The 21,536-nt window shown below is 42.2% G+C and overlaps 1 protein-coding gene across 1 annotated transcript in view; it reads left to right on the forward strand.

Annotated features, from left to right (window-relative positions):
• The window catches only part of LOC309547173 (phospholipid-transporting ATPase IC-like), a gene marked incomplete at both ends in the record, with an annotated part of 345,791 nt that extends 324,749 nt beyond the window's left edge, over positions 1–21,042 (forward strand). Inside the window, 2 exons of the mRNA XM_082246961.1 lie at positions 18,035–18,162; positions 20,836–21,042. Coding sequence (XP_082103087.1) covers positions 18,035–18,162; positions 20,836–21,042 — 335 coding nt within the window. The remainder of the gene's footprint in view (positions 1–18,034; positions 18,163–20,835) is intronic.
• Between the last annotated feature and the right edge of the window lie 494 nt (positions 21,043–21,536).

Here is a 21,536-nt window from a genome sequence, read left to right on the forward strand (position 1 = left end):
CCCTAAAAGGCTAGATGAGGAGTAGGGGGGGTATGGAACAGGCAGCACCCTCAAACCTTCAGAAGTATGAGATGAACCCCAACAACTTGGAAAGGTGGATCTCTCTCACACGTACCAACACAGACTATCCCCCAATTTAACTGATCCCCAAAGGTTTTTGATTAAATAGCGGAATAGAAAATATGATCCAAAAAAAGTGTATGTATATCACACGTACACAACCACACTAGGCCCCAATTACTATTGTTTGTACCCCTAAAAGGCTAGATGAGGAGTAGGGGGGGTATGGAACAGGCAGCACCCTCAAACCTTCAGAAGTATGAGATGAACCCCAACAACTTGGAAAGGTGGATCTCTCTCACACGTACCAACACAGACTATCCCCCAATTTAACTGATCCCCAAAGGTTTTTGATTAAATAGCGGAATAGAAAATATGATCCAAAAAAAGTGTATGTATATCACACGTACACAACCACACTGGGCCCCAATTACTATTGTTTGTACCCCTAAAAGGCTAGATGAGGAGTAGGGGGAGTATGGAACAGGCAGCACCCTCAAACCTTCAGAAGTATGAGATGAACCCCAACAACTTGGAAAGGTGGATCTCTCTCACACGTACCAACACAGACTATCCCCCAATTTAACTGATCCCCAAAGGTTTTTGATTAAATAGCGGAATAGAAAATATGATCCAAAAAAAGTGTATGTATATCACACGTACACAACCACACTGGGCCCCAATTACTATTGTTTGTACCCCTAAAAGGCTAGATGAGGAGTAGGGGGAGTATGGAACAGGCAGCACCCTCAAACCTTCAGAAGTATGAGATGAACCCCAACAACTTGGAAAGGTGGATCTCTCTCACACGTACCAACACAGACTATCCCCCAATTTAACTGATCCCCAAAGGTTTTTGATTAAATAGCGGAATAGAAAATATGATCCAAAAAAAGTGTATGTATATCACACGTACACAACCACACTAGGCCCCAATTACTATTGTTTGTACCCCTAAAAGGCTAGATGAGGAGTAGGGGGGGTATGGAACAGGCAGCACCCTCAAACCTTCAGAAGTATGAGATGAACCCCAACAACTTGGAAAGGTGGATCTCTCTCACACGTACCAACACAGACTATCCCCCAATTTAACTGATCCCCAAAGGTTTTTGATTAAATAGCGGAATAGAAAATATGATCCAAAAAAAGTGTATGTATATCACACGTACACAACCACACTGGGCCCCAATTACTATTGTTTGTACCCCTAAAAGGCTAGATGAGGAGTAGGGGGAGTATGGAACAGGCAGCACCCTCAAACCTTCAGAAGTATGAGATGAACCCCAACAACTTGGAAAGGTGGATCTCTCTCACACGTACCAACACAGACTATCCCCCAATTTAACTGATCCCCAAAGGTTTTTGATTAAATAGCGGAATAGAAAATATGATCCAAAAAAAGTGTATGTATATCACACGTACACAACCACACTGGGCCCCAATTACTATTGTTTGTACCCCTAAAAGGCTAGATGAGGAGTAGGGGGAGTATGGAACAGGCAGCACCCTCAAACCTTCAGAAGTATGAGATGAACCCCAACAACTTGAAAAGGTGGATCTCTCTCACACGTACCAACACAGACTATCCCCCAATTTAACTGATCCCCAAAGGTTTTTGATTAAATAGCGGAATAGAAAATATGATCCAAAAAAAGTGTATGTATATCACACGTACACAACCACACTGGGCCCCAATTACTATTGTTTGTACCCCTAAAAGGCTAGATGAGGAGTAGGGGGAGTATGGAACAGGCAGCACCCTCAAACCTTCAGAAGTATGAGATGAACCCCAACAACTTGGAAAGGTGGATCTCTCTCACACGTACCAACACAGACTATCCCCCAATTTAACTGATCCCCAAAGGTTTTTGATTAAATAGCGGAATAGAAAATATGATCCAAAAAAAGTGTATGTATATCACACGTACACAACCACACTAGGCCCCAATTACTATTGTTTGTACCCCTAAAAGGCTAGATGAGGAGTAGGGGGGGTATGGAACAGGCAGCACCCTCAAACCTTCAGAAGTATGAGATGAACCCCAACAACTTGGAAAGGTGGATCTCTCTCACACGTACCAACACAGACTATCCCCCAATTTAACTGATCCCCAAAGGTTTTTGATTAAATAGCGGAATAGAAAATATGATCCAAAAAAAGTGTATGTATATCACACGTACACAACCACACTGGGCCCCAATTACTATTGTTTGTACCCCTAAAAGGCTAGATGAGGAGTAGGGGGAGTATGGAACAGGCAGCACCCTCAAACCTTCAGAAGTATGAGATGAACCCCAACAACTTGGAAAGGTGGATCTCTCTCACACGTACCAACACAGACTATCCCCCAATTTAACTGATCCCCAAAGGTTTTTGATTAAATAGCGGAATAGAAAATATGATCCAAAAAAAGTGTATGTATATCACACGTACACAACCACACTAGGCCCCAATTACTATTGTTTGTACCCCTAAAAGGCTAGATGAGGAGTAGGGGGGGTATGGAACAGGCAGCACCCTCAAACCTTCAGAAGTATGAGATGAACCCCAACAACTTGGAAAGGTGGATCTCTCTCACACGTACCAACACAGACTATCCCCCAATTTAACTGATCCCCAAAGGTTTTTGATTAAATAGCGGAATAGAAAATATGATCCAAAAAAAGTGTATGTATATCACACGTACACAACCACACTAGGCCCCAATTACTATTGTTTGTACCCCTAAAAGGCTAGGAGTAGGGGGAGTATGGAACAGGCAGCACCCTCAAACCTTCAGAAGTATGAGATGAACCCCAACAACTTGGAAAGGTGGATCTCTCTCACACGTACCAACACAGACTATCCCCCAATTTAACTGATCCCCAAAGGTTTTTGATTAAATAGCGGAATAGAAAATATGATCCAAAAAAAGTGTATGTATATCACACGTACACAACCACACTAGGCCCCAATTACTATTGTTTGTACCCCTAAAAGGCTAGATGAGGAGTAGGGGGAGTATGGAACAGGCAGCACCCTCAAATCTTCAGAAGTATGAGATTGTGTTCACTGTACCCCACAAAGATTGAGTTCACTGCACCCCACAATGATTGTGTTCACTGCACCCCACAAAGATTGTGTTCACTGCACCTCACAAAGATTGTGTTCACTGTACCCCCCAAAGATTGTGTTCACTGCACCCCACAAAGATTCTGTTCACTGTACCCCACAAAGATTGTGTTCACTGCACCCTAAAAGGATGTTGTTCACTGCACCCCACAAAGATTGTGTTCACTGCACCCTAAAAGGATGTTGTTCACTGCACCCCAAAAAGATTGTGTTCACTGTACCCCCCCAAAGATTGTGTTCACTGCACCCCACAAAGATTGTGTTCACTGCACCCCAAAAAGATTGTGTTCACTGTACCCCCCAAAGATTGTGTTCACTGCACCCCAAAAAGATTGTGTTCACTGTACCCCCCAAAGATTGTGTTCACTGCACCCCACAAAGATTCTGTTCACTGTACCCCACAAAGATTGTGTTCACTGCACCCCAAAAAGATTGTGTTCACTGTACCCCCCCAAAGATTGTGTTCACTGCACCCCACAAAGATTCTGTTCACTGCACCCCACAAAGGATTTTGTTCACTGCACCCCAAAAAGATTGTGTTCACTGCACCCCAAAAAGGATTTTGATCACTGCACCCCAAAAAGGATGTTGTTCACTGCACCCCAAAAATGATTTTGTTCACTCCACCCCAAAAAGATTGTGTTCACTGCACCCCACAAAGATTGTGTTCACTGCACCCCAAAAAGATTGTGTTCACTGTACCCCCCAAAGATTGTGTTCACTGCACCCCACAAAGATTCTGTTCACTGTACCCCACAAAGATTGTGTTCACTGCACCCCAAAAAGATTGTGTTCACTGCACCCCAAAAAGGATGTTGTTCACTCCACCCCAAAAAGATTGTGTTCACTGCACCCCACAAAGATTGTGTTCACTGCACCCCAAAAAGATTGTGTTCACTGCACCCCAAAAATGATTTTGTTCACTGCACCCCAAAAAGGATTTTGTTCACTGCACCCCAAAAAGGATGTTGTTCACTCCACCCCAAAAAGATTGTGTTCACTGCACCCCAAAAAGATTGTGTTCACTGCACCCCACAAAGGATTTTGTTCACTGCACCCCAAAAAGATTGTGTTCACTGCACCCCAAAAAGGATGTTGTTCACTGCACCCCAAAAAGGATTTTGTTCACTGCACCCCAAAAAGATTGTGTTCACTGCACCCCACAAAGGATTTTGTTCACTGCACCCCACAAAGATTGTGTTCACTGCACACCAAAAAGGATTGTGTTCACTGCACCCCAAAAAGATTTTGTTCACTGCACCCCAAAAAGATTGTGTTCACTGCAGCCCAAAAAGATTGTGTTCACTGCAGCCCAAAAAGATTGTGTTCACTGCAGCCCAAAAAGATTGTGTTCACTGCAGCTCACACACAGAAAAATGGATGTGGATCACTGACACCTGCCTATCTCCAATCCCACACCACACAGCAATATCGATTGTAGTTTGTAGAACACAGTTTCCCTAAAATTCAGCAGACTCTGTCCCTAACAGGATTGAGAAGAGATCGTAGATCAGGATTGAGTGCAGATTCACCCCACCCCCCACACAGCAATATCGATTGTAGTTTGTAGAAGACACTGACCCTATAATTCAGCAGACTCTATCCCTAAAATGCCTACAACTCGCCCTGCCTAAACACTCCGACCTGTCCCTCAATTCTATCCGGACACAAATGTTTTTTTCCTGCCTATCTTTCCCTAATCAGCAGCCAGCACATTGATGTGTGCTCTGTCCCTTAGCTAAGCAGCAGAATGACGCTGCTGCGGCGGCTGCCTCGAACTTATAAAGACTTGGTCACATGCTTCAGACGGCCAATCACAGCTACTAAGACATTTGCAGGCATGGCTGGGATGGCTTAAGGCACACCAGTTAAACGATTGTTGATTGGCTGTTGAAAGCCCGCCATGAAAAGAGCGCCAAAGCATGCAAAACCCGGAAATAAAACGACCGAACACGGATTTTTACCCGAACATACAGTAAAGTGTCCGTGTCCGTGTTCGGGTAAAAAAAATCCAATTATTCGGTACGAACACGAATAATACAGTCCGTGTTCGCTCAACACTACTTCTGAACAAAACTTCCAAAGGGACAAGCTCCAAAATTTTTCTCGTACGTGAACAGTAACGTAAAATTTTCACCTAATGTGTACCGTTTTCGTACAATTTTTTCTATGAGAAAAATAAATAACGAAAGACTGCGCATGATCAGAAATAATAAACAACAAATAAAAGCACAGGAATTTTCATACAGATTTTCTTTCATCGGTTTCCGATTTGCTGTGAAATAACAAGGAAAACTGGATGATAGTTCGCCTGATTTTCTTATAGTGTTTAGCCCACTTAAGAAACATCTAAAAGATAAGACATATAAAAAAAACAGGTATGCAATGTAAATGGGAACACATAGCGATCATATGGTGGGGGTTTCTCAAATTTGACTGCAATAGTGAAATAAATGCTTCAGGTTGATTGTAGCCATGTTAGTGCACTTGCAGCAGCACACTTGAGTGCAGTTCATGATACCTTTTTTATTTGCACAGTTAGATTTTCAGGACAAGCTTTCGGGGTATACCACCTTCTTCTAAGGTCCAAGCAGTGCTGATACACAATTAGCAGGGCCTTAGGGAAAAAACAGCACAGATAACCCACTGAAGGTCCACCTTCAGTCTTTTGTGTCATACAGAATGATCAGGCAAAGATTCAAAGGCTTTCCATTTCTAAATATGAAAAAAGTATATTTGCCCCTTATAATTTCCTGAGCTATGACTGGGGCACACTAAACAAAAATTGGCACTTTTTCTTATTTCTTCTCATTTGCACTTTAAATGCTGTTGATGCCATTGCCTTGTAGGCTCCAATCAACCTTAATCTGCCTACCGTCCTCAGAGGGGATTTTCCCGATCTTATGCACTGTAAATTGTGAATTCTAATGTGATTCTACCTGTGTGGAAATTTTTGGTTTTGAGTCCTATATACACATACACTATATTACCAAACATATTGGGATGCCTGCTTTTACACGCACATGAACTTTAATGGCATCCCAGTCTTAGTTTTTTGGGTTCAATTATGAGTTGGCCCAATCTTTGCAGCTATAACAGCTTCACCTCTTCTGGGAAGGTTTTCCACAAGGTTTAGGAGTTTGTCTATGGGAAGCGCATTTGTGAGGCCAGGCACTGATGTGGAAAAGAAAGCCTGGCTTGCAGTCTCCACTCTAATTAATCCCAAAGATGTTCTATCGGGTTGAGGTAAGGATTCTGTCTTCATGTCTTTATGGACCTTGCTTTGTGCACTGGTACAAATCATTTGGTGGTGGCCCCTTAGTTACAGTGAAAGGAACTCATAAGGCGTCAGCACATCAAAACCTTTTGGACAATTTCAAGCTCCAAACTTTGTGGGAACAGTTTGGGGGCTCCTTCCTGTTCTAACATGACTGCGCACCAGTGCACAAAGCAAGGCCTTACCTCACAAATGTGCTTCCTCCTCGCTGCTTTTATTTCTATCTTCCCTCATGATTGTACAAGATTGACAAAAATCGTTAGCAATAAGCTTCATAAGCCCCGCACACAGCCACAGGTCCATTCCAATACATCTCTCAACCTGTGCCTGATTTTAAACCAAATGAGATTTACACTAGTAGAACCTATTCAGGTGCTTATTACATATTCTTGTGGGGTTATCGCCATCCCCCTACTGAACATATGTATCTGGTTGTATTGTGTATGATATTTTTGATACTGTGTTGGTTTATGCAGCTCTTGTCTCTGTCTGTTAGCTTAAAATAAATACACTTTTATTCTTAAAAAAAAAAAAATAATAATAATCTTTGAGTCCACTTTAGTGGTTTCACTACTGGAAGTCCTATTTTAGGTTGTCTTCACACCTGCTCTAAGGGCCTATGTACAGCACAACACAGAAGGCATGTTTGTATGTTTGTATCTTGAGGAATGTTGTGATAGGCAGCTTATTGATTTTCACTGGGCTGGTAGTGTGAGGTGAATCCTCCATCCTTCTCAATTGTGTAGATGGAAGAACAAAAAAAAAAAAAAAAAAAAACATCTATGGCCACCTTAAGTCTTAATTCAATACCAAACAGCAGCAGATAAGAACATGTGTAGGAAGATTAGTATTGGTGTTGTAATATTATCCATAAAGCTACATCTTTAATATGGGGTAAGACTAGGTTAGACAAAGTAAAGTATACATAAGTTCATAGTAGACATGTGTGTTCTGTTTTGCTACAAATCGAAATTCAGGCAACATTTTAGTTATTCAGATTCAGATGAATCCAAATTTCCAAATCGCAATAGTAATGAATTTCAACGAATCAAAAAAACAAATTATAACTAAACAAATTATCTGATTTCAAATTTGAAAATAAATTTACATTTGAAAACGAAATTGAGTTTGAAATGGGAACATATTGCAATAAATACAGTATGGTAAAAAAAAAGTGAAATAGGTGATAATTTCTACTCAGGCTGCTATAAAGAATAAAAAAAAAAAAAAACAATATAACAGAATAAAATAAAACAGAATAGAATATAAAGGGATATAGAATAGAGAATAAAATAGAATAAAACATAATACAGTAGAATAAAACCAAATAGAATAGAACATAAAAGAAGAGAATAGAAAATAAAGGAATAGAAAAGAAAAGAATGGACCTGAAAATAAATAAATGGAATATAATAGAATAAAGTAGTACGAATATAGCCATCTTCCAAAATTCGAATTTCGAATCAATTTGAAAATTACATAGTTACATAGTTAGTGAGGTTGAAAAAAGACATCAGTCCATCCAGTTCAACCTATGATGTGCGTGTGTGTTTGCTTTTAACCATACATTGTATACCTCTGTATGTTGTGGTCTCTAAGGTGCCCATCTAATCGTTTTTTGAAACTATCAATGCTCCCTGCTGATACGACTGCTTGTGGAAGAGAATTTCACATTCTTACCGCTCTTACAGTGAAGAACCCCTTATGCACTTTAAGGTTAAACTGCCTTTCCTCTAGTTTTAGTGAGTGGCCACGTGTGTTATTGTATCTCCTTTCTCTGAATAGTTTGTTCCTTATGCTAGGGTCGCCGGTACAGTATTTGTACATTGATATCATATCCCCCCTCAATCGTCTCTTCTCCAGAGAGAATAGGTTCAGTGCTTGTAGTCTTTCCTCATAGCTGATGTCCTCCATTCACCTAATTATTTTTGTTGCAAAATAATGAATATACGAAATGAATCTGAATATACGAAACCAATTCCAAAAATGAATCATTGTAACATAATGAATATGATAAAATGAAATTATTAACTTAATGAACGAATCTGAAATGAAACAACATTTTTCTGTCATGCCCATCTCTAGATATTAGCAGGATGTTTTGTCCAGAATGGATTCCCTAAAACTTATGAAAAGGATTTTTCATACTCTTCGTGACTCTATGTGCTCATTCTATATCAAATGAAAGTCCTGGTCTTGAATCTGTATACTAATGTAACCCTAATGGTATGATACCTCTGGCTTCCCTTGTTCAAAGACTCCTACTTCGGATATTCTAATTATCAAGTTTCGTTATGTTATTTAATATATATGTGCCAAACAGTTTTCCCTTTTTTTCCTCTTTTTTTTTTTTAAGTTGAAATATATTCTTCTGCAGTGTCTCCAACAGTTGTGATAAATTAGCCCACCAGGCACAAAATATAAATCTTATGCAGCTTGCATGTGTGAATTCCATAACCGGTGGAGAATAAAAGAGAGGGGAGAGGAATGACAGGTGCTGGAGATATTATCAGTGTCCTGGCTGCTGACACTCTACTAAACTCTGGTAGTAAAACAAGGCTGAAAAGCTGCTCAAGCAAAGGGAACACAAACAGAGAACTTCTACTCCTCTAATGGTGATGTCACCTCCTGCCTGTTTCCATGCATTTCAATTGGAAATACACCAATCTTTCTCAAGGAAGGCTGGCTAAGGAATGCAGCTCTACTAATACGCGTTCTCACTACCGTCTTCTGTGCTCCTTAATTATTCTCCCACCACACTCTAAACACATAATAAAATGAAAAAAATATATAATATAAATATATGACAAAAATGCCAAAACAGAAAAAAGTATGAACAAAATAATTTATCGCGTAAAATTATAAAAACCTAGACATCATTTAAAGATTTAATAAACTTATTTGAAAGCAAAAAGTTCACTATTGATGTTGAGTCCCTTTGGAACAATGGTATGCAATTTGAAAATCCATTTGGGCTCACCTCTATTTTCCTGGTAAAATTGCAGCCTCTCCTGTCTTGTTTAACCTCACCCCTAGTCCCCAGAAACTGGTACCTTTCAGACTTCTATTATGGAATTCATGATAATGTCTTGAGAGGGGATGTTTACAGTAATGTTCACTAATTCAGACACCTGATAGCTTATATAGCTCCTTGAGTCACACAAGTTATGAGGTCTTTAATTTTATATAATGTGCCTGGTGCTCTAATGTATCACAACTGTTGGTGATTCTGCAGCCAGAAGTACATGTGAGTGTTTGCTTCAATTGCTACATATCTTTTGTAACTGTTTATATTTTGCTACTGTTGTAATTTATTATTGTGAGCACTGCTTTGATCTCTTTAGTGTTTATTTTGATGTTGCCTTTGGAGGATGTAGGTATTTGCAAGCCAACAGCTACACACAATTATTAACCCTTTATTTTTACGTTAGAGCAAAAGTTTACTTGTTTTTAGCAACACATTAACCTTTTATTGGTTTTAAATAGGGTTGAGCGAACACGGACTGTATTATTCGTGTTCGTACTGAATAATTGGATTTTTGTTACCCGAACACAGACCCGAAAACTTTACTGTATATTCGGGTAAAAATCCGTGTTCGGTCGTTTTATTTACGGGTTTTGTATGCATTGGCGTGCTTTTCATGGCGGGCTTTCAACAGCCAATCAACAAGCGTTTAACTGGTGTGCCTTAAGCCATCCCAGCCATGCCTACAAATGTATTAGTAGCTGTGATTGGCCATCTGAAGCATGTGACCAAGTCTTTAAGTTTGAGACCGAGCGCCGCTGCGTCATTCTGCTGTGTAGTTCAGGGACAGAGCACACATCATACGTGCTGGCTGCTGATTAGGGACAGACAGGCAAAACTCATTTGTGTCCGCATAGAATTGAGGGGCAGGTCGAAGTGTGTTAGGCAGGGCGAGTTGTAGGGCATTTTAGGGAGAGGCTGCTGATTTTTAGGGTCAGTTTTCTACAATCGATTTTGCAGTGACCGATCTTATCAATCCTTTTAGGGAGAGGCTGCTGTTTTTTAGGGTCAGACAGTGTGTTCTACAATCGATATTGCTGTGTGGGGTGGGGTTTGCAGTGACCGATCTTATCAATCATTTTAGGGAGAGGCTGCTGATTTTTAGGGTCAGACAGTGTGTTCTACAATCGATATTGCTGTGTGGGGTGGGGTTTGCAGTGACCAATCTTATCAATCCTTTTAGGGAGAGGCTGCTGATTTTTAGGGTCAGACAGTGTGTTCTACAATCGATATTGCTGTGGGGGGGGGGGGTTTGCAGTGACCGATCTTATCAATCCTTTTAGGGAGAGGCTGCTGATTTTTAGGGTCAGACAGTCTGTTCTACAATCGATATTGCTGTGTGGGGGGGGGGGGGGGGGTTTGCAGTGACCGATCTTATTAATCCTTTTAGGGAGAGGCTGCTGATTTTTAGGGTCAGACAGTGTGTTCTACAATCCATATTGCTGTGTGGGGGGGGTTTGCAGTGACCGATCTTATCAATCCTTTTAGGGAGAGGCTGCTGATTTTTTGGGTCAGACAGTGTGTTCTACAATCGATATTGCTGCGTGGGGGGGGTTTGCAGTGACCGATCTTATCAATCCTTTTAGGGAGAGGCTGGAGATAGGCAGGTGTCAGTGGTCCACATCGATTTTGCTGTGTGTGGGGTGCAGTGAACACAATCTTTTTTGCCCACTGAGGAGGAGGGAGAAAAGTCTTTTTCTATCAGTCACTGTGTGCAGCGTTTTTCCTTCAGCTGTGCTGTGCTGACTCTGATCATACACTGCTGTGTTCAGTGTTCACATGTGCTATTATTGAGTGGTTTCAAAAATCATACACTTTTTTCTATTCCACTATTCAATATACAGCCTTGGGTTAAAAAAATTAAATTGTGGCCTGCAGCAGAGCTGAATGATATAAGACACTGCTGTTCACATGTGCTATTGATAAATCACACCAATTTTATATCATATTTTCTATTCCGCTATTCAATAAAAATCTTTGGGTATAAACAATTAAATTGCGGGATAGTCTGTGTTGGTACGTGTGAGATACACCTTTCCAATTTTTGGGGTTCATCTCATACTTCTGAAGATTTGAGGGTGCTGCCTGTTCCAAACTCCTCCTACTCCTCATCCTGCCTTTTAGGGGTACAAAAAAATAGTAATTGGGGCCTAGTGTGGTTCTGTACGTGTGAGATACATACACTTTTTTTGATCATATTTTCTATTCCGCTATTCAATAAAAACCTTTGGGTATAAACAATTAAATTGCGGGATAGTCTGTGTTGGTACGTGTGAGATACACCTTTCCAATTTTTGGGGTGCATCTCATACTTCCGAGGATTTGAGGGTGCTGCCTGTTCCAAACTCCTCCTACTCCTCATCCTGCCTTTAGGGGTACAAAAAATAGTAATTGGGGCCTAGTGTGGTTCTGTACGTGTGAGATACATACACTTTTTTTGATAATATTTTCTATTCCGCTATTCAATAAAAACCTTTGGGTATAAACAATTAAATTGCGGGATAGTCTGTGTCAGTACGTGTGAGATACACCTTTCCAATTTTTGGGGTTCATCTCATACTTCTAAAGATTTGAGGGTGCTGCCTGTTCCAAACTCCTCCTACTCCTCATCCTGCCTTTTAGGGGTACAAAAAATAGTAATTGGGGCCTAGTGTGGTTCTGTACGTGTGAGATACATACACTTTTTTTGATAATATTTTCTATTCCGCTATTCAATAAAAAACCTTTGGGTATAAACAATTAAATTGTGGGATAGTCTGTGTTGGTACGTGTGAGATACACCTTTCCAATTTTTGGGGTGCATCTCATACTTCCGAGGATTTGAGGGTGCTGCCTGTTCCAAACTCCTCCTACTCCTCATCCTGCCTTTAGGGGTACAAAAAATAGTAATTGGGGCCTTGTGTGGTTCTGTACGTGTGAGATACATACACTTTTTTTGATAATATTTTCTATTCCGCTATTCAATAAAAACCTTTGGGTATAAACAATTAAATTGCGGGATAGTCTGTGTCGGTACGTGTGAGATACACCTTTCCAATTTTTGGGGTTCATCTCATACTTCTGAAGATTTGAGGGTGCTGCCTGTTCCGTACTCCTCCTACTCCTCATCCTGCCTTTAGGGGTACAAAAAATAGTAATTGTGGCCTAGTCAGGTTCTGTACGTGTGAGATACATACACCTTTTTTTGATAATATTTTCTATTCCGCTATTTAATCTACACCTTTGGGTAAAAACAATTAAATTGCGGGATAGTCTGTGTCGGTACGTTTGAGATACATACACCGTTTGATATCATATTTTCTATTCCGCTATTTAATCAAAACCTTTGGGTATAAACAATTAAATTAAAAGTGTCGGTACGTGTGAGATACACCTTTCCAATTTTTGGGGCGCATCTCATACTGCCGAGGATTTGAGGGTGCTTCAGTCTGCCTCCTGCCTGTTCTGAACTCCTCCTACTCCTCATCCTGCCTTTAGGGTACAAAAAATTGTAATCGGGGCCTAGTTTGTGTTTGTACGTGTGAGATACACCGTTTTGTAAAATTTGTCCTATTCCGCTATTCAATATACACCCTGTTTGAGTGTAAAAAATTAAATTGCGGGATAGTCTGTATCGGTACATGTGAGATACACCTTTTTAAATTTGTTTGGTGCATCTCCTTCTACCGCCGAGGATTGCAGGGAGCTTCAGTTTGCCTCCTGTTCCCAACTCCTCCTACTCCTCTTCCTCATCCTGCCTTTAGGGTACAAAAAATTGTAATCGGGGCCTAGTCTGTGTTTGTACGTGTGAGATACACCGTATTATAAAATTTTTCCTATTCCGCTATTCAATATACACCCTTTTGGAGTGTAAAAAATTAAATTACGGCATAGTCTGTATCGGTACGTGTGAGATACACCTTTTAAATTTGTTTGGCGCATCTCCTTCCACCGCCAAGGATTGCAGGGCGCTTCAGTTTGCCTCCTGTTCCCAACTCCTCCTACTCCTCTTCCTCATCCTCCCTTTAGGGTACAAAACATTTTAATCGGGGCCTAGTCTGTGTTTGTACGTGTGAGATACACCGTTTTTTATCCTATTCTGCTATTCAACCTTTTGGGGTAAAAAACATTAAATTGCGGCATAGTTTGCATATTTGACTGTGAGATACACCCGTGCGATACTGTTGTTGTTTTGTTCCGCTATTCAATAAACACCTTTCTAGGGCAAGATCTTAAATTACAGAAATATGAGGAGACCGTCACATAGGGGCCGTGGCCTGGGTTGTGGTGCTGCTGGTAGAGCTCCTGTTGCAAGGAGAGGACGTGGTCGATCTGTGCCAGCTACACGCACAAGTGAAACACCTTCCTCAAGTGTTAGTAGGCGACAGAACCTGCATCAGTATTTGGTAGGGCATCATACGCCTTTAGAAGTGATGATGCCAGTACACGTAGAGGCGATAGTAGATTGGTTTGCTGCTGACAGTGCCTCCAGTTCCTTCACATTGTCTCCCACCCAGTCTACTGCAGAAAGGTCAGAGTTGGCACCTGCAGCCGATGTCCAACCGTCTTTCACCTCACCCCCTTGCAAATCAGGCAAGCAGTCTGAGCCCCAAGCCTTACAGCAGTCTCTTCTTCTTTTTGATGACTCTGTCAGCAGGGTTTCCCAGGGCCATCCACCTAGCCCTGCCCTAGAAGTGGAAGAGATTGAGTGCAGCGATGCCCAACCACTTATTTCTCAAGATGAGTACATGCAAGGACCATCGCAGCACGTCTCCGATGATGACGAAACGCAGGTGCCAACTGCTGCGGCACTCAGAATTGTGGAGACCGACAAGGAGGGCAGGGGTGAAGACTGGGTGGAAGATGATGTGGAGGACGATGAGGTCCTCGACCCCACATGGAATGAACGTCAATCAGGTGACCTAAGTAGTTTGGAGGAAGAGGCGGTGGTCGCACAGAGCCACCAGCACAGCAGAAGAAGGAGCAGGGTGCAGAAGCGGAGTGCCCGTGCCCTAGACACTATGCCTACTACTGCCCAACGCAGCAAGGGAACGAGCGCACCAAAGTCAGCTCAAAAGAGTTCTCTAGCGTGGAAGTTCTTTAGAAAATGTGCTGATGACAGGACACGAGTGGTTTGCACCCTGTGCAATCAGAGCCTGAAGCGAGGCATAAACCTTCTCAACCTGAGCACCACCTGCATGATCAGGCATCTAAGTGCAAAGCACGAGCTGCAGTGGAGTAGACACCTTCAAAACCAAGAAACGTCTCTGGCTCATCCTGCTTCCTCTTCTGCTGCAGTCTCGGCCGCTCCAGCCACATCTGTAGTGATACCGGCACCTGCCACCCCGCAAACAGACGATCTGTCAGCAACACCACCACCTGGGTCACCAACCATCTCCACAATGTCCCGTGGAAGCGTTCAGCTTTCCATCTCCCAAACACTTGAGAGGAAGAGGAAGTACCCCCCTACCCACCCGCTATCCCTGGCCCTGAATGCCAGCATTTCAAAATTCTTGGCCTTTGAAATGCTGTCATTCCGTCTGGTGGAGACGCACAGTTTTAAAAACCTTATGTCGGTGGCTGTCCCACAGTACGTCGTGCCCAAGCGCCACTACTTTTCCAGGCAAGCCATCCCTTCCCTGCACAACCAAGTGGGGGAAAAAATCAGGTGTGCACTGCGCAACGCCATCTGTGCCAAGGTCCACCTAACTACCGATACATGGACCAGTAAGCACGGTCAGGGGCGTTATATCTCCCTAACGGCACACTGGGTAAATGCAGTGGCGGATGGGCCTGAGGCGGATAGCAATTTGGCGCATGTCCTTCCACCACCAAGGATTGCAGGGCGCTTCAGTTTGCCTCCTGTTCCTAACTCCTCCTACTCCGCTTCCTCATCCTCTACCGCCTCCTCATCCGGACAGCGTAACACCTTCACCACCAACTTCAGCATGGCCAGGGGTAAACGACAGCAGGCAGTTTTAAAACTTGCCTGTTTGGGGGAAAAACCACACACCGCGCAGGAGTTGTGGAGGAGCATGGAACAGCAGACAAATGAGTGGTTGCTGCCAGCGAGCCTCAAGCCCTGCCTGGTGGTGTGCGATAACGGGCGAAATCTCATAGCAGCTCTGGGCCTAGCCAGTTTGACGCACATCCCTTGCCTGGCGCATGTGCTGAATTTGGTGGTGCAGAGGTTCCTTAAAAACTACCCCGATATGTCAGAGCTGCTGCAGAAAGTGCGGGCCGTCTGTGCGCACTTTCGGCGTTCTCACCCTGCTGCTGCTTGCCTGTCAGCGCTGCAGCGTAACTTCGGCCTTCCCGCTCACCGCCTCATATGCGATGTGCCCACAAGGTGGAACTCCACCTTGCACATGCTGGAAAGACCGTGCGAGCAGCAGCAGGTCATAGTGGAGTTTCAGCTGCAGCACGCACGCGTGAGTCGCTCTGCGGAACAGCACCACTTCACCACCAATAACTGGGCCTCCATGCGAGACCTGTGTGCCTTGTTGCGCTGTTTTGAGTACTCCACCAACATGGCCAGTGCCGATGACGCCGTTCTCAGCTTAACTATCCCACTTCTATGCCTCCTTCAAAAAACAATTCGGGCGATGATGGAAGAGGATGTGGCACAGGATGAGGAGGAGGAGGAGGATGAAGAGGTAACATTTCCAAGGCTTTCAGGGCAGTCATTCACAAGGGGCTCTGAGGGTGGGTTCCTGCACACACAAACGCCAGGGACACAATTGTCCAGCAGGGGCACAGTTCTGGAGGATGAGGAGATGGAGGAGATGGAACCATGTTCACAGCAGGGTGGCACCCAGGCCAGCTCATGGCCATCACTGGTGCGTGGCTGGGGGGATACAGAGGACACAGACGATACACCTCCCACAGAGGACAGCCTTTCGTTGCCTCTGGGCAGCCTGGCACACATGAGCGATTACATGCTACAGTGTCTCCACAACGACCGCCGAGTTGCCCACATTCTAACTTGTGCTGATTACTGGGTGGCCACGCTGCTGGATCCCCGTTACAAGGACAACGTACCGTCCTTAATTCACTCACTGGAGCGATATCGCAAGATGCATGAGTACAAGCGCACGCTGGTAGACGCAATGCTGCTGGCATTCCCACCTGACAGCGGGGCCACAGTGGAAGCACAAGGCAGAGGAGGAGGAGGAGGAGGAGGAAGAGGTCGCCAATGCAACCAGGGCACCGCCAGCACCTCAGAAGGTAGGGTTAGCATGGCCGAAATGTGGAAAAGCTTTGTCAGCACGCCACAACAAACAGCAGCACCAGCAGCTCATATGGAACGTCTTAGCAGGAGACAGCATTTTACCAACATGGTGGAGCAGTATGTGTGCACACGCCTACATGTAGTGAATGACGGGTCTGCCCCCTTCAACTTCTGGGTCTCCAAATTGGGCACATGGCCTGAGCTTGCCCTTTACGCCTTGGAGGTGCTGGCGTGCCCTGCAGCCAGTGTATTATCTGAACGGGTATTTAGCACGGCTGGGGGCGTTATCACAGACAAGTGCAGCCGCCTGTCCAGAGACAATGTGGACAAGCTCACGTTCATTAAAATGAACCAGGCATGGATCCCACGGGACTTTTCTGTACCTTGTGCAGAATAGCGATGGATACCGACCTTACCCAGCCATTGTTCTATTTTTGCTCTTTCTCACTCTTTTGGGGTGTACCCTCATTTAAAATTTGTGAAAAGAAGCAGTGTTGGCTACCTCGTCCTCCACCTCCACCGCCGCTTCCACCTACACTGCCCATAGGTGTGCGCAGCCTATTGCATTAGGGTGTGCACCCCAAAGTTTAAATACACATTCATGTGTTTGCCTACATGTACATGGCCTGGATACATTACTCTCCCTGCTGGCAAAGAGAAATAGAGCAGAGCAGGTCCGAGGGAGATCTTTCCCATCTCCTCACTGGCAAACAGAGCGATAATTCTATGTGCCCTAGGTGATTAGGGTGTGCCCAGGTACACCCGGCACACCCTGTGCGCACGCCTATGACACCGCCACATCCACCACCACCTCAACCTCCCTCCTACTCCATATGGGCCTCGTCCTTCAGAGATGAAGAACATTGTTTTATTTTTCTGTTTTTTTTTGTTGTTTTAAGTTATTTCCCTATCCACATTTGTTTGCAGAGCACTCGCCATGGTCTTAACTACGTTTTGCTGCCATTTGCAGCACTCTAGCCCTTTCCATTTGTGTTTTAGAGCCATTTTAGTGCCTGAAAGTTCGGGTCCCCATTGACTTCAATGGGGTTCGGTGTCCGGGAAAAGTTCGGCAAAAGTCCGGGACACGGACCCGGACTTTTTTTTAAAGTTCGGCCGAACCCGCCGAACACGGACATCCAGGTGTCCGCTCAACTCTAGTTTTAAAGCGTTTAACATGTTCTGGCAGGGTTTACCATGCACTGAAATTATACTAATTACAAAACTGACATTTGATCGTTACTAAAGGATACTGTCAAATCAATTGCTTCTTGATCAAGGTTATTAAATATATTATATAATATATATGTATACAAGAGCATACATCTTTTAACATGCAATTCTCTGCTCTAGATGTAATGCGTAATACATTAAAACAAGAATATATCTGGCTCGAAATTCTGCTGGCAGTTGGAATAAGCATTCTTCCTTCACTTCTTGTCAGTACTGTTACCAAGATTATGTATCAAAATCAAGTCCATGTGAGTATGATTTTATTTGTTATTTTTAAATCCTATTATTAATAAAATACACTTGTCAAGAGTAACATATGTAGACTGCTGGCCTCTATATGAAAACACTATTTGTATGGCTGTCATTCTCCCCATTAATATTTCCTGAGGATAGTACTGCTGATACTGCCTTCAGTATTTCTTAAGTCACTGACGTGAAAAAAGCATGAAAATCAGAAAAATCAGAGTAAAGTTGAAAGTTATTATACTGACCAGTGGTCAGTGACTTGAATTGTTGAAGCTAGGGGGTCAGCATAACAGCCAAGCAGCTACCATTTTTCCAAAAGAAAGGCCAGCAAGGTCAGCACCTATGTTTATCTTATAATTGGTTTTCCTTTAGTGATGACATATTTATGTAGGCAAACAAATGATAATAAATGTCAAAATGACCAACTTACCGTCTCTGGTAAATTTGCTTTGGACATCTATACTTTAATGACAATTGGTCATACAATGGCCATTCTTGTATATTTTACCTTGCAGAGAAGGTATAGAACTCCCCAAGAAGCTCCCCAAAAATTAAACTTCACTATTCTAAAGATATTGTGCAGTCACAATATCTTTAGAATAGTGAAGTTTAATTTCCATATTGTCTTCAGAGAGATGAATGTGCATTCTCTCAGATTCTGAAAAAAGTTAGTTCCCCCCTAATGTCTGCTGGGATGATTGGGTTCCCATTAGGTTTCCATTTCCAGGAATGGGTACATATGTGTCCCACAAAGATCTGGAGTGAAATCTGTGAATGGTCTAAATTTGATTTGTTTCCTATATAGGAGTTAGCTGCTCTATGTAGATCTTTGTGTAATACCAGCAGTGGTTAATTAAAAAAAGTCTTATATGTTAGAGAAAGCAATATAGTACATACATGCTATGAGTGGGTATAAACAAACTTCCACCACTGTTTCAAGTAAAACCTTCACTCTGATATATTTTTGACCTACTGTAATATCTTTATAGTGAACACTTTCAGTTCTAGCAGCCTAGTAATCCTTGGTGTGTTTACACTACTTATCTGGTAGTGTTTTAAAAAGTAATTTGGCCAACTTAGCATGTGCTATTTGGGATTTCCTTATGGACATACCTCATGTTGGGCTTGATGACTTTGAAAAGACCACTGTGCTCATCAGCTGTCCAGAAGACTCTGGCACAACGGAGAGTCCATCTTTTCAGACTGCTGATGCTATGCCATCTTAGGTCTCAGACATTCAATTGGGATTAATGCAAAATTAAAATACCTGGTGGCTGAGCCTTAGGGAGTGCTCTTGAGTGACTTTACTTTCAACTTTCTTTTCATTCTTATTTTGCCTTGGTAATGATCTCAGATCACTGATTTATGAGGAGAAATCCAGAGCTAAATAGTTGACATTCCTCATGCCACTAGCAGGCCATATACACGAAACAGGTTAGCTTAAATTGTTTGTCAATACAAAAACTTTTTTTATTCAAATTTTGGATAGAGTAGGTAAGGCTTAGAATCCCTGTCTGGTTTTAACTTCTGTCTCGGTGCTCCTCAATTTCTGTCCTGCTGTTTTATCAGTCAGAATAAGTAGGAAAGTCTGCAACAAGGACACATACAGAAATTACAATCTGGCAAGGGTTCTACCCTGTCCTTCTAAAGAAAAAGCATTTTTATTTTCATTTGTGTTGCTGTTGGAGAGTTACCCCTACCCTAGTTTGTGAATGGTTGTCAGCAGGACAAAAAATGAGGGGAAACTTCTATAAGAAAATTGTAAAAACCCGGAAGGGGTTTTAACCCTTCCCTAATTGTTTAAAAACCTAAAAAAAGTTTTGGTTTGAAATGCCCTTTAAGTTATACAATGGCTTAACAGTTAAGTTGTTTGTAAAGGCTTTTTTTAAAAAAAAAAAAAAAACACAAACATGTTATATGTGCCAGGCTGTCTGCATCTATTGATTATATGGGATTTGATTGACAACAGCAGGAGCCCCTGACCCCTGCTGCTGCCTCTGTGAGCAGAGAGAGGAGAGAGCTGCCACAGATGGGCACAGTGCAGGAATGAGGGGGGGGGGGGGTCAGGGGGGCAATATAAATCTTGGAACATATTTTACCTGCAGTAAGGTATTGAGCCTTTAGAAGCACTTTAATGCCAAATGATCCTTAACACAATGAGTTGATTTACTAAAATCAAAGAGTACAAAATCTGGTGCAGCTGTGCATGGTAGCCAATCAACTTCTAACTTCAGCTTGTTCAATTAGGCTTTGACAAAAAAAATCTGAAAGCTGATTGGTTTCTATGTAGAGCTGCACCAGATTTTGACTGCTCCAGTTTTAGTAAATCAACCCCACTGTCATCTACACAAAGAACTGTAAATAAATATACACCAGTATATTAATCAAATATTTAATTAACTATTTGCAGTATTTTGCTCAAAAGAAAGAAATATGAATAAGGCAGCCATGACATTAATTGAAAGACAAATCAGATTACCCTTCTGTAAACTATATTCTGATGTTTTTTTTAGCTTTCATAAGCTTGTGGTTATTAGATTATTCTACTTGTTGGAAAAATTGCACTGTATTACAGTTTGTAGTATTGAACATAAGTGAACGCACTGCCTTCCCATCCTAAATTACCCTAATGTGTTACTAAGTAGTCTATGACTTGTGTGTTTCCTTCTCTGCAGGGACACTCAGATGGTGCAAGAAATCAAAATGATATAAAAACAATTGCAATGTCTACTCCTTTCAAACGAGGCAGCTTACATCGCAGATCCAGCTATGCATTTTCACACAAGGAAGGATATGCTGATCTTATTTCGAAAGGCACAAGCCTACGTAAAAGACGTAACTCAGGTCAACAAACCCCAGAAGTTGCTGTTCCTCAAGAATGAGAAGGTGTACATAGTATCAGTACCCACCAATACTATGCACACTTTTCGACATTTTTGTTCTTGGCTAAAATGATTAAAAGTAACATTGATATTGTATAATAAAATTGTATGTTAATTTCTATCATAATCAGTCTAAATCACAGCAATCATGCCCTTTATTAATTGCCACACTGTGTGACTGAATTTTTTAGACATTATAAACTTATCTTACTTTTCTTTTTCCTACATTTCTATATCTTGAATGTTCAAAATTAAAAGAAAGACAAAGTTTTCCTTTTTTTTTTTTTTTATTGATGTACTGTAAATAACTGTAAATAAATTACCTGTATGGTAAAACCAGTATAATAACAGCCTGGAGTTATCTGCGTTCCTATGTTTGCTGAGGTGTAATAACAGGGCCTACAATGGATGTTACTGTAATTTAGCCCATTCAGCTTCTTTTCCCCTTACTTTGTCAACTATATGCTCATATTAAATGTATTTAATATATTAGA

This window comes from Pelophylax lessonae, assembly GCF_965119305.1.
Source record: "Pelophylax lessonae genome assembly, chromosome: 1".
In the NCBI taxonomy this organism is placed as follows: Eukaryota; Metazoa; Chordata; class Amphibia; order Anura; family Ranidae; genus Pelophylax; species Pelophylax lessonae.